Below are 13,404 nucleotides of genomic sequence, written 5' to 3' on the forward strand. Positions count from 1 at the left end.
CATCCCAGGGTGACATGTCATTTCCTGGTGTGTGCGAATGAGAGAAAGACAGTACGGTGGCAGCGCCTGACAATATGCGTGTGCATCTTTGTTCACCTGTTTGTATTTTGCTAGATTCCTACTGATTCAAGGTAGCCCAACAATCCCAGATGCTTTAGAAGTGAGCTGCGCCTATTATTATTCTGCAATGTTCAGTTGAATTTTAAAACTCACAGTCTCGTTTTTGTGTGGGGGGAATTTCTGCTACGGTGAGCTTCAATATGTGTACGTGCGCCTCTGGGTGTGTGTTTCATGATATCATGTATTACGATATCAGCATGCATCTCTATACACGACCTATGCATCATTTCACTTTCAAATATCTCTCTTTGTGCACCTCTCTCTCTCTCTCTCTCTCTGTGCTGCCATTGTAGTTAGTATTAATTAATTTTATTTTGGGCTAATTTCTCTAATCTCTTAATGACATGCGCAAACGTTCTCAAGATTCCCTCAAAGCTAAATAGCATGTGCATTGAACAGATCTGAGCATTCGATTAGACAAAAACAAATCCCATTTTGTTGTCAGAAAGGGAAGGACAGAGAGAGGTGGTGTACAGAGAGCGTATATTTACACTGCAAAGAGTTATTTTAGTTCCTTTTGAAACATGAGGGTGTGCATTTGGAGTGACTGCGGTTTTGTCTTAAGGCGTAAAGGTCAGAAAACACGATACATATATAATGCTGATTATGTTATTTTTCTGCGTATCAGTATCGGTGGAGGAAACCTGAATAAATCATGTTATTTGTGGCACAACAAGCCATTAGGTTTCATTAGCTTGCAGCCTCTGAAATCAGGGTACGGAGAAAAATTATTTTCGACATTTTTAATTATTGTATATAATACTGACACATGTACTCAATAGCAGTTACCAGGCTGGATAAAAACATTGATAATAAAAGTGATAACCTTTAAACTTTATTCTGCTTGTTTTGAGAATAACACTTTGATCTTTTACACGTTTACATTTTCTAGAATATACTGGTACATCTAATCTGTTATTTCAGACTGTGGGCTTGAAAAGCTTTAATTTAGAAACAAACATTATACAGAAGATGAGTCCGTTAAAGGTCCAGATCGATTTTACACGTTTAAATGCTGTTTAAAGGATTCCACAAGAAATGATTGGACCTTCTGATCGGGTAGAGCAGGGATGGTTATGGATTTGCCGGAAGAACTGAAGGACAAGGAAGGAGAGCATGTTGCTGATAAGCTTAAACTCCATTGGGCTGCACTGGTGTAGATGATCCAAACATCTTCTGTAAAAAAACAACAACAACTGCATACGTACATCGAGACCCCCCAGCCAACACATTCCAGAGGTTGTGGATCCACACCCAGAAGATTGAGCGTCCGGAAGGCCAGGGGGTCCATTGAGGAGGGCACATTAACTTCAGGATGGTCCTAATGTTTATGGTGGATATATTTCTGGAGATCAGTCTGTTCCTCAGATGTTTTGATTGCAAGTAATCTTTGTATGACTAATAGTGATGGATCCTGTTAGCTGAAACTCAATGCTGTCTCTAGTTAGTCTTCACTTTCAGCAGTTTTGTCCCCAGTAAGTTGGGTCTGGTGGTTCCTTGGAGCGTAGAACTATCGGGTCACCTGGAATAGAGAACAAGGATTTGTTTAGTTTAGGTTTGACAATTTGGGGTATTTTCCCATTTGACACACCTGCACCTGTGTTTACTCCAATAACCCCAAAATATTAATCACTATGAACTATATGTGCCCATTTTGTGCAGAGGAAGAAGTCGTCTGGTTCTCCATCTCTGTTAGTACAGATTTCATTAATGCTTGACATTTATCTGCACAGACTTCTTGTCCTGGCCGCTGATGGGCATGGTCCGCCGGAGCTGTGGGTGAAACAGTTGGCGCCCAAGCAAACTCATTCATTTAGAACTTGGCACCATGCCTTCCAAGTTGGCACAGAGGGACGACTGAGGAGAGTGGCATGGCACGATGCCCGATACTTGATCCACCCTCTCAGTCTTCCTCTTTCATTCCTCTTCCCAGTGTCTCTTTCAGTTTTGGCAAGGTTTATGTTGCAAGAGGTGTGCTGGCATAGAACAAACAGTTACCATGCTGATCCATCATTATAAACATCCATACCTGATCAAAGCAACTCTCTTATATTCTTACAAACCTGCACTGTAGGTCCTTGGAATATATAAGATCTCCAGCTTCTTTCTCTTGATTTCTGTTTCTTTTAATGTGATGTATCATTTGCATGTAAGTTCACTTATTAATCTTGGTTAAAAGTTTTGATCAGCATGTGGTCCAATACTGAATACAAACTTAGAGAAGTGAGATCACTTTAAAAAAATTCAGATTGAATTAAAGAGCTGAAGGTTCAGTGCTGTAGGTCTTATTCTGAGCACAGTTGCATCTGTAATGAGAATGAATGTGTTTGTGTGGGTTTATGTAGCTGTACTTTTATAGGACCTGATAAAGCCTCTGGGGATGTTCTCAAAGGTAAAAATTATTTATAAAGTAAATAACGTTTTTGTTTTTCATATAAAAAGACAATATACATGCTGTAATATAACTTTTAAGAATATGTGAATGCTACCATGAGGCAGTAGGGTATTTTGGGTGGTTTTCAGCAGGTGGTTTGGGTGTTGCTATGCAGGTGTTCTGGATATTTGTTGGAACATTAGGTGGTTGCTCGAGCCAAAAGAGAGACAAGTCTTTATGAATTTTTTGTTAGCAGCCACTACTAACAATAATCGTTGGGTCAGATTTTGTCTACATTGTGGGAACAAGATCCCCCTACAGAGAGAGACAGATAGAATGTGTGTGCATGTGTGAGACAGAAAAATGTGACAGAGGGCTGTGTGTGCATGGTCCATAATAATATATAAACTCATTTTAACACACACACACACACACACACATAGTAAGTAAGGGCAAGAACTAAGGCAAAAAGTAGGTGTTTATCTGTTAAAGGGGTAAATCTATGGAATACTTGTGATAAGGAATTAAAATTATGTAATTCACTCTGCAAATTCAAGAAAATGTATAAAAAATAAGGTGTTAAATAATTATATGACTCAGTATCAATAATTGTGAATGTAATGTTACAATATTGAAGTAATAGCTGGAATGTGTATTTTTTGTTATGTTGTTTTGAATTATGTATGTACATTTGGGGTAATGTTTTTGTAACATGTTTATCTTGTATTTTTTAATGAAAAGTGTCGCTCATCAGTTAACTGTGTATAAAGGGTAGGCATAATAAGCAAGGCTTCAGCCTACACCTTTTTCGGTAATTATGTTTATTTATTTAATTATTTTGTGAAAAGTTGTCTGTGAGGACCGAAATAAAATGATTGATTGATTTATTGATTGACACACACACACACACACACACACGATTTCAAGAATTCACAAGATTTCACTACATCTAAAGAAACATCACATGCATTCAAAAACACTTCGTCACACACATGTAGGTTCACATGAATTCACTTTGATTAAATATGGATCACTGTTATGCGTGCATTTTATGTTATGAGAGGTATGATAGCACAGAATAGCTTATCAGCCATTGATCAAACCAGACTCTTTCTTCTCCTCCTCTTCTGCTCTCCTCTATTTTTTAATTTTTTTATAGAACTCTTTAAAAAATAATTAAAATTACCATGATTCTCATTTTTACAGTAATGGATGAAAACTCTCCAGATACATCTCCATGTATTGTTCTCTACAATAAAACAGAGTAGAGGCTAAGTAAGTCTATAAAATGTATACAGTATCTGTCAAAACCTTTAATTGGAAGTTTCAATATTTATAACTGCAGTGTATGGAAAATACATATTCTACTGGTTAATATTGTAATAATAATAATAAAAAATGTAGTTGTGTGTGCATAATTTGATTTGAGTCCTGGATACTTCCTCTCCAGCAGAGTCCAAAATTAACTTTCTGTCACACTTATCAATGTCGGGAGAACTGACAAAAATTGCCAGTAATACGTGTAATAAACTTCTTACTGGCCTTGAATGTGCATCATACATTAGGGTAAAATACAAAATAGCCAAATGCATAATGCACGTTCATGGCCAGATATATATAAACCATTTATTTTTTGCTCCTAAAGTAAAAAACTATTTTCCTCAAATTTTCCACTTGGCAAGACTTCATTTTGTACCCTGCTCTCCAGTGACTATCAGAATAAATGTTGACATCAAGTCTTCTGGTCACTTCATTTTATTTAATGCTTTGTTCTGCCTTTGACTTTTTCTGTTGAGAACAGTCTCAGTCAGTCACTTCACATCTGTCACACATAACATAAGTGCTTGTGTTTGTTGCTGTGCTCGTCTCTCTCTTTCTCTTTCTCTTTCTCTGTCTCTGTCTCTCTTTGTCAAAATTCAAGAAGCTTTATTGGCAGGATAAAAAGGGGTTGTCTCTGTTTCTCTGTTTTGTTCTTCTTTTTTTCCTAAATCAGGCTGTACTGTGTTTGATGTCAGTTCCAACAAACTTCAGACTCTCTCCACATGAACTCCTAAGGTATGGTACGGAGCGTGTTCACAACAACAGGAATTAGGTCACTGAGAGAAAGAGAGACAGGCTTTGTTCCAAAATCTAGTGTGCTGCCTATCTAGATCACATTTTAAATACTGAGAGACACATTTTAGCCACATTCTAAGGCATCATTGCTTGTATATTTCAACACACCCACAAAAAAAAACACTAGTAAGCCCATTGGAAAAAAATACAGATATCAGATAATGTCAATTATGAAAAAAAATAAATAAATAGATAAAATCAATCTAATAAATATTGATTGTTTTACTTAATATTTCTGTGTGATGTGTTGCACTTGGAGTGTGAATGACCCTGACAGCTTTGAAAGTTACGGCATCCCACAGGCCAAAAGGTGGGTGTTTTGAGGTGTATGTGTGGGAGTGTATACTAACGTCTCTCTCTTTCTCTTTCTCTTTCTCTGTCTCTGTCTCTCTTTGTCAAAATTCAAGAAGCTTTATTGGCAGGATAAAAAGGGGTTGTCTCTGTTTCTCTGTTTTGTTCTTCTTTTTTTCCTAAATCAGGCTGTACTGTGTTTGATGTCAGTTCCAACAAACTTCAGACTCTCTCCACATGAACTCCTAAGGTATGGTACGGAGCGTGTTCACAACAACAGGAATTAGGTCACTGAGAGAAAGAGAGACAGGCTTTGTTCCAAAATCTAGTGTGCTGCCTATCTAGATCACATTTTAAATACTGAGAGACACATTTTAGCCACATTCTAAGGCATCATTGCTTGTATATTTCAACACACCCACAAAAAAAACACTAGTAAGCCCATTGGAAAAAAATACAGATATCAGATAATGTCAATTATGAAAAAAAATAAATAAATAGATAAAATCAATCTAATAAATATTGATTGTTTTACTTAATATTTCTGTGTGATGTGTTGCACTTGGAGTGTGAATGACCCTGACAGCTTTGAAAGTTACGGCATCCCACAGGCCAAAAGGTGGGTGTTTTGAGGTGTATGTGTGGGAGTGTATACTAACCTTGGTGGTCTTCACCTTGTTTCCTGTGCTGCAGCTCCAGCCTGTGAGGTCAGGCAGGACTTTACACTCCTCACCATCCAAGCACGGCTGCATCTGACACCACCACTTCTGAGCTACTATAGACACTACACACACATCACAGGGAACATGAACAAGTACACTAAGGTCAGTACAAACAGAGGCACTCCCTTAAAAGAAGTAGGGGTCATATCATGGAATGGAATGAAACAAATCAGGCAAAGTTTGCATTGTTTCTAGATGGGTATAACACCTACACTCTGCATTTCCTTTTGAAGAAACTCACTGTTAGAAATGTATAGGTCCCAAATTATTTCAGTGCAGATAGTCTTTTCACAATGTAGTGCAGGCTTTGCAAAGACATATGTGACCCCGGGCCACAAAACCAGTCATAAATGAATTTTTTTTAAAATTGAGATTTATACATCATTTGAAAGCTGAATAAATAAGCTAAGGATAGAACAATATTTGGCTGAGATACAAAATCTAAATACTGATAAAATCGCCTTTAAAGTTGTCCAAATGAAGTTCTTAGCAATGCATATTGCTAATCAAAAATTAAGGTTTGATATATTTACGGTAGGAAATTTACAAAATATCTTCATGGAACATGATCTTTACTTAATATCCTAATGATTTTTGGCATAAAAGAAACTTTGATAATTTTAACCCATACAATGTTATTTTGGCTATTGCTAAAAATATACCCAAGCGACTTAAGACTAGTTTTGTGGTCCAGGGTCACATATGTTAGCCAATTGTAAAAGAGGTCATAGCAAATGCAGCCTACTAATTTCTGAGGGTTGAATATAAGGTGGAAAATCGGCATGAACAACTAAATTACTAGGGCTGTTGATTTAACTTTTTAATTTAGTGCACTTAATTATAAAAGAAAATCATGCATTTAATCATGCTCCCTGACATGTACACTACTAAAGGCAATACGCTTCACCAAATCATGCTTATCGAGAGCAGGCAGTACAGAATAAGTACTTAAACAAGATGTGTACTTGTGCTCAAAAACAGCTGGATGGAATGTAACTGAATGCATTTTTGAAAGCTTAACTCTTTCAGCTATACACACGACATCTTAAAAATGTACCAATTACAATGCAAGATGTGATACAACAACCAAAGGTGTCCATCTTTCACCCATCAGTAATTCATTATAATTAATGTTATTAATTCCATTAACATTTAAGCCCTACAAATTAAGAGTGTTTTAGTATCTCAGTTAAAATTGAAAGTGGACTCCAGGGAAAGAAATAAAATGGGGGGGAAAAATGATATGACCCCTTTAAATACAGAGGATCATGGAGCAGCTCAGGAGCAAGAAAATGGCAAACAGTTGAGGAGCTATTTGAGATGATACAGAGAGAAAGAATGAAGCATGTGATGGGGTGAAACATGGCTTATTTGACATTTCCTCTCACGCAGAGCGCTGTGTGTAGAGACACTTGAGCTATTTTTTCCTGAGTTTACAGTCAGGCAAAATAAGATAACGATCGATTTCTCTGTCAAGTGGACAGTGTTGACACAATATTAAATGAAACAGCCAGACAGCTGAGGGAGACAAAGAGACCGAAAGCCAGAGAATGAGAGAAAAATAGAGAGGTGGAGTAAAAAGAATGAAAAATGCAGGACACTATTTCTCATTTAACCCTTTAATCTTGTGTATATAGGGGCGAATTTGCGAAACATTACAGTTCACCCAAACACTAAATACATGGAAATAGAAATTGAAATGAATTGAAGGTCCATTTTACCATCCACACAGGAGGGTGCAGCCCTTGTTGTTCCAGCAACTTGTCCTGGGAAGCAGGAACACTTAACCGTCTGTGATCGCTCCTCAATCTTATTTCTGTTACAGCAGCGGTGGGCTGCAATCACCTCACATGTGCCAGCCTTCACGTGCACTGCAACAAAACACACACACACCATTTCATAAGAAAATTTGTCTCTGAATGACATTGGTGTCAGCATCTCATTTACACAGGCACACCTGCAGTCAGTCACTTCACCACACTCTCTTACTACTGCATGCACATATTATCCTGCTCTTATGCTAGGTACAGCTTCTTTTTACGCAATATTTATAGTTAGAGTGTTAATCAATAACTTTTCATAAGATTAATTGAATACATTTAGTAAAAAATGTAGTAATTAATTTAATAAAATAATAAATATAGTTTAATTTGTCATTGTAATTCAATTATTTCATTTTAATCACATTTTATTAATTTTTTTCATTTTATTTCAATGTTTTATCTTGGTTTTTTGGGGGTTTTTTTGTTTTTTGAAGGACATATTTTAGTGTTTCGTGTTTTTTAGTATCGATTGTAATTAAATTGTTATTTTAATTTAATCACGTTTTATTTATTTTTTTTCTTCATTTTATTTTAATGTTTTATCTTGCTTTTTTTTAAGGACATATTTTAGTGTGTCGTGTTTTTTCAGTGTTTTTTAGTATCCATTTTAATTAAATTGTTATTTCAATTTAATCACATATTATTATTATTTTTTTTTTCATTTTATTTCAATGTTTTATTTATTTATTTATTTTTGAAGGACATATTTTAGTGTTTCGTGTTTTTTCTGTGTTTTTTAGTATCCTCCACAAGCAAAATGTTTTATGATGTTTTGTAAGTTAAAAGTTGTATTGTTTTAGTACACTAAACAAAATGATGTAGAAACAATTTTCACTCAGAAATTGCTAGTAAATTGCACAATTTATTACAAAGAAATTGCAAGAAACACATTGAATTAAACGTGACATGTTGAAGTAGAAAGACTGAAACAGTCCAATAGTCTTTGTTTTATATACAACTTGCGTTACAAAAAATATTTTTAACAGTAATTCTGCATACGGGTCAGGGGGCATGCACTAATTTTTTATTGTGTTATTCTTAATATAACTAATTGAAATAAATTAAAAAGTTAAATAACCATAATTTTTAGCTATTTTTATAGCAATACTTTAGTTTGTCCAAAGAATCTAGGCCTGTTTTTCTTATGCAGGAAGCTTTGCCCAGTATTTTCTGAGAACTTTAATTAAAGCTCTGAGGGTCACAGTGATGAAAAGAAGACATAACCAAAAAAATTAATAACAGAACCGCTCTGGGTGCCCGACAGCTACTTGCTAGGCCTTCAAAATGATTGAAATTCTAGCAGAGATCTTCACCATCTCACTATCTCAGTATCACGTCAATGAAAAGTGTTTTTCTCTTTCCAAGTGTTTGAAATTTGTAGACATGCCTTTGAAACGTTAAAACTGAAACTGCAAGACAGAAAAACACAGAGTTCTATTAGAATAAAGAGAAAACGCCGTTAATGAGTGAAAAACAAACGTCAGAATTCATTTTTTTAAAGATCGCTCTTTATCTTTCTCAATCCACCCACCTTGACTGAAGCATTCAAAACAGTTTATTGTGGATCAGTACAGCTTAGTGGCTTTCACCCTACAAACACCAGAGGCTTCAGCTGAAATGTAGTTTGAGCTTGTGAACATGCCCCTTAATGGCTGGAGCGGGTTTAGCATCAGCCGCCGTGTTTACGGGGGATACTCTTCTAACTGTTAGGTGGTATAAAGTTTCTGATCCCTGTTTGTGGAGGGACTTTTAGTACAGGGGCTGTTATGTGGACTTGCACATAGATCGATACTGCAGCTTTGGGGCGCTTTTTTTAATAGCGCCCAAAATAAAACCTCTAAATCTGTGCTGGGCCCTCTATTCCAAATCTCACTTGCTTGTTCCAGATTTATTGGTCATGAAAGCAAGTTGTGCCTTCGTTTTTGGCTTTAGTTTTCAAGAAAAAAAACAACTAAAGCCAGCTGTTTGTTCCAGTCATGAAGGTTTTGTGATATGTACACCATGACATCATAATTCTGTTGCTGGACTTCCTCTATAACTAATAATAAACATGCAGGATAGACAAGTGCATTGGCATACAAGTAAAGGCCTATTTGCAACAATAATGACATTTTATACAAAACATTACATCTCTATTAACTTCTTCACATTGTATGTGAAATATTAGACTGTGACTATTCATTTTTTATTTAGAAGTTATGTTTGCTAGAATGCTGAGCAATTAATTCAGTAAGAGAATTACACTGCAAGCTACAGTAGCTAGCTAAATAAATAAATATATATTTAAATATTATTTTAGTATCGATTACCACTCATTTTTAAAACGTCCTTCAAGATTTAGTTGCAAAATTGATTCAAAGACTATATCTTCAAGTTTTATTCTTTTTCTTACCCCGTTGAAAAGGTTTTGTCTTCTTTACCTCAAATAAAGGTAAATAAATCTCAAATAACATTCATTTCCTTTTAAAACAAGAAAATAATAAAACAATACAGTTCACTTATTTCAAGTTATATTCTTTCAAATATAGGATTCTGTTCCTTGAAAGCAAGACCAAAATGTTGATTAAATAAATAGATTTTTGTATTGTACAAAAATTATGAATTGGATTTTTTTTCCAATTCATAATTTTTTTCTGTGCTTTTGTGTCATTTAATTGCATCAGACCTTGTGTGAACAGACCTTGACCAGCAACAGAACATGAGGAACAGGCTAAGCAATGGAGCCGCTGTGATGTAAAATGAAGCAACCAACACGATCAAATGTTACAACAGTGTTCAAATGGAATGACCTTTAGCTAGTTGGAAGAGGAAATTCTTGTGAGTGCCAGAATGAAATATCCTTCAGAACAGAGCATGCTTTATGTTGCTTTTGGAATGGCTCTGTCCTTCAGTGGATGGGCAGCGCAGGGTGAAACAGCCAATCAATTCAATCTCCGCACACATTACCTCACATCAGATTAATCCATCCTGACTGGGTCAAAATGGGGGTTGACGCTGCTGGTCAACAGCCTGTGCTGTGTGTGTGTGTGTGTGTGCGCGTGTGTGTGCGAAATGTGTAAATGTCAACCGTCCCGAGAGATCGACCTCTCAGCTGAGAAACTATTCTTTCAACCATATTCTTTCTCATCATGCATCTCACTAACTGCAGTGACAGGGCATTTCATTTCTGTGTTCCCAACATGATGGGATTCCACAATATGGCCCCTGAAGATTTGAACGGAGGCATTGTTCTCTCACACACACACACACACACTGCCATACAGCGCCCGGGAGGAGTTCGGGGGTCTGGGAGTGTGTGTTTGTCCTAGGGGAGTTATGTTTCTTTATTCTTCCTTTCTCTTCATTTCTTGCTTTCTCACCTTCCACTTTCTCCTTCCTCTCCCTCTCACTTGTCCTGGGTTTTCATTTCTGTCTTTCAATTTTGTTTTTCACAATTTCCCATTTGGCTATTTCCTATGTATGTATGTATCATTTATAGATAGAACTATATTATATATTAAACATATATTATTAAAACATATCTTATTATTTAATGTACCTTTATAGATTTAGCAGATGCTTTTATCCAAAGCAACTAACAAAAGAGGAACTAAGGCAATTTGACAAGGAGTCAACAATATTTGTAGCATACTATATACTGTATATACACTACCGTTCAAATGTTTGGAGTAAGATTTTTTATATTTTTTTACCGAAGTTTCTTGTGCTCATCAAGGCTGCATTTATTTGATCAAAAATACAGAAAAAACCCTGTTATTTTGTGAAATATTATTGCAATTTTAAATAACAGTTTCTATTTTAATATACTTTAAAATATAATTTGTTCCTGTGATGCAAAGCTGAATTTTCAGCATCATTATTCCAGTCTTCAGTGTCACATGATCCTTCAGAAATCATTCTAATATGCTGATTTATTATCAGTGCTGGAAACTGTTGTGCTGCTTCGTGTTTTTTGGAACCTGTGATACTTTTTACAGGATTATTTTATAAATATTAAAAAAAAAAACTGCATTTATTCAAAATAGATATCGTCTCAGTTATGTGTGGTAACTCTTGTTCCCTGAAGGAGGGAACGGAGACGTCACGTCGGATGACCGACGAATTGGGATCTCGCTTCGAGAGACCAATCTACTTTGAGTGTAAACTAAATGAGCCAATGCACATTGGCATGCAATTATTGCATCCAGCTGCTGCTGATCACAGCGTGAGTATAAGTAGGCAGCAGATGCAGTGCATATTCAGGTTTTCGCTGAGGAGCCGAGCCGGTGACCCGGCCGCTCAGCGGTGGTACAGGAGCTGTGGCAATGGGATGTGACGTCTCCGTTCCCTCCTTCAGGGAACGAGGGTTACCACACGTAACCGAGACCATCCTGACTGGGTCAAAATGGGGGTTGACGCTGCTGGTCAACAGCCTGTGCTGTGTGTGTGTGTGTGTGTGCGCGTGTGTGTGCGAAATGTGTAAATGTCAACCGTCCCGAGAGATCGACCTCTCAGCTGAGAAACTATTCTTTCAACCATATTCTTTCTCATCATGCATCTCACTAACTGCAGTGACAGGGCATTTCATTTCTGTGTTCCCAACATGATGGGATTCCACAATATGGCCCCTGAAGATTTGAACGGAGGCATTGTTCTCTCACACACACACACACACACTGCCATACAGCGCCCGGGAGGAGTTCGGGGGTCTGGGAGTGTGTGTTTGTCCTAGGGGAGTTATGTTTCTTTATTCTTCCTTTCTCTTCATTTCTTGCTTTCTCACCTTCCACTTTCTCCTTCCTCTCCCTCTCACTTGTCCTGGGTTTTCATTTCTGTCTTTCAATTTTGTATTTCACAATTTCCCATTTGGCTATTTCCTATGTATGTATGTATCATTTATAGATAGAACTATATTATATATTAAACATATATTATTAAAACATATCTTATTATTTAATGTACCTTTATAGATTTAGCAGATGCTTTTATCCAAAGCAACTAACAAAAGAGGAACTAAGGCAATTTGACAAGGAGTCAACAATATTTGTAGCATACTATATACTGTATATACACTACCGTTCAAATGTTTGGAGTAAGATTTTTTATATTTTTTTACCGAAGTTTCTTGTGCTCATCAAGGCTGCATTTATTTGATCAAAAATACAGAAAAAACCCTGTTATTTTGTGAAATATTATTGCAATTTTAAATAACAGTTTCTATTTTAATATACTTTAAAATATAATTTGTTCCTGTGATGCAAAGCTGAATTTTCAGCATCATTATTCCAGTCTTCAGTGTCACATGATCCTTCAGAAATCATTCTAATATGCTGATTTATTATCAGTGCTGGAAACTGTTGTGCTGCTTCGTGTTTTTTGGAACCTGTGATACTTTTTACAGGATTATTTTATAAATATTAAAAAAAAAAACTGCATTTATTCAAAATAGATATCGTCTCAGTTATGTGTGGTAACTCTTGTTCCCTGAAGGAGGGAACGGAGACGTCACGTCGGATGACCGACGAATTGGGATCTCGCTTCGAGAGACCAATCTACTTTGAGTGTAAACTAAATGAGCCAATGCACATTGGCATGCAATTATTGCATCCAGCTGCTGCTGATCACAGCGTGAGTATAAGTAGGCAGCAGATGCAGTGCATATTCAGGTTTTCGCTGAGGAGCCGAGCCGGTGACCCGGCCGCTCAGCGGTGGTACAGGAGCTGTGGCAATGGGATGTGACGTCTCCGTTCCCTCCTTCAGGGAACGAGGGTTACCACACGTAACCGAGACCTTCCCTTTCAGTCGGTCACTCTCGACGTCACGTTGGATGACCAACGAATTGGGATCTTACCAAAAGGCCACAGCTACTGCCCCTTCCAGTGTCCTGTGGAAGCCACCTGCGCCCCTACTTTTTGGCGTAGGCCAGGGCTTGCACAAGAGGACCAGCTACTGCTACTATGGTACTACCCAATGAGTAAGA

At 36.8% G+C, this 13,404-nt stretch overlaps 1 protein-coding gene across 1 annotated transcript in view; it reads right to left on the minus strand.

Moving 5' to 3' along the window:
* Nucleotides 1-620: 620 nt before the first annotated feature.
* The window catches only part of LOC107562776 (protein FAM19A2-like), a 35,773-nt gene continuing 22,989 nt past the window's right edge, over nucleotides 621-13,404 (minus strand). Inside the window, exons 2-4 of the mRNA XM_016247497.1 lie at nucleotides 7,344-7,493; nucleotides 5,560-5,684; nucleotides 621-1,642 (exon numbers count right to left, since the gene is read on the minus strand). Of these exons, the coding sequence (XP_016102983.1) occupies nucleotides 1,631-1,642; nucleotides 5,560-5,684; nucleotides 7,344-7,493 (287 nt within the window). The 3' untranslated portion in view covers nucleotides 621-1,630. The remainder of the gene's footprint in view (nucleotides 1,643-5,559; nucleotides 5,685-7,343; nucleotides 7,494-13,404) is intronic.

This window comes from Sinocyclocheilus grahami, unplaced genomic scaffold (genome assembly GCF_001515645.1).
Source record: "Sinocyclocheilus grahami isolate Dianchi unplaced genomic scaffold, SAMN03320097.WGS_v1.1 scaffold839.1, whole genome shotgun sequence".
Taxonomy (NCBI): domain Eukaryota; kingdom Metazoa; phylum Chordata; class Actinopteri; order Cypriniformes; family Cyprinidae; genus Sinocyclocheilus; species Sinocyclocheilus grahami.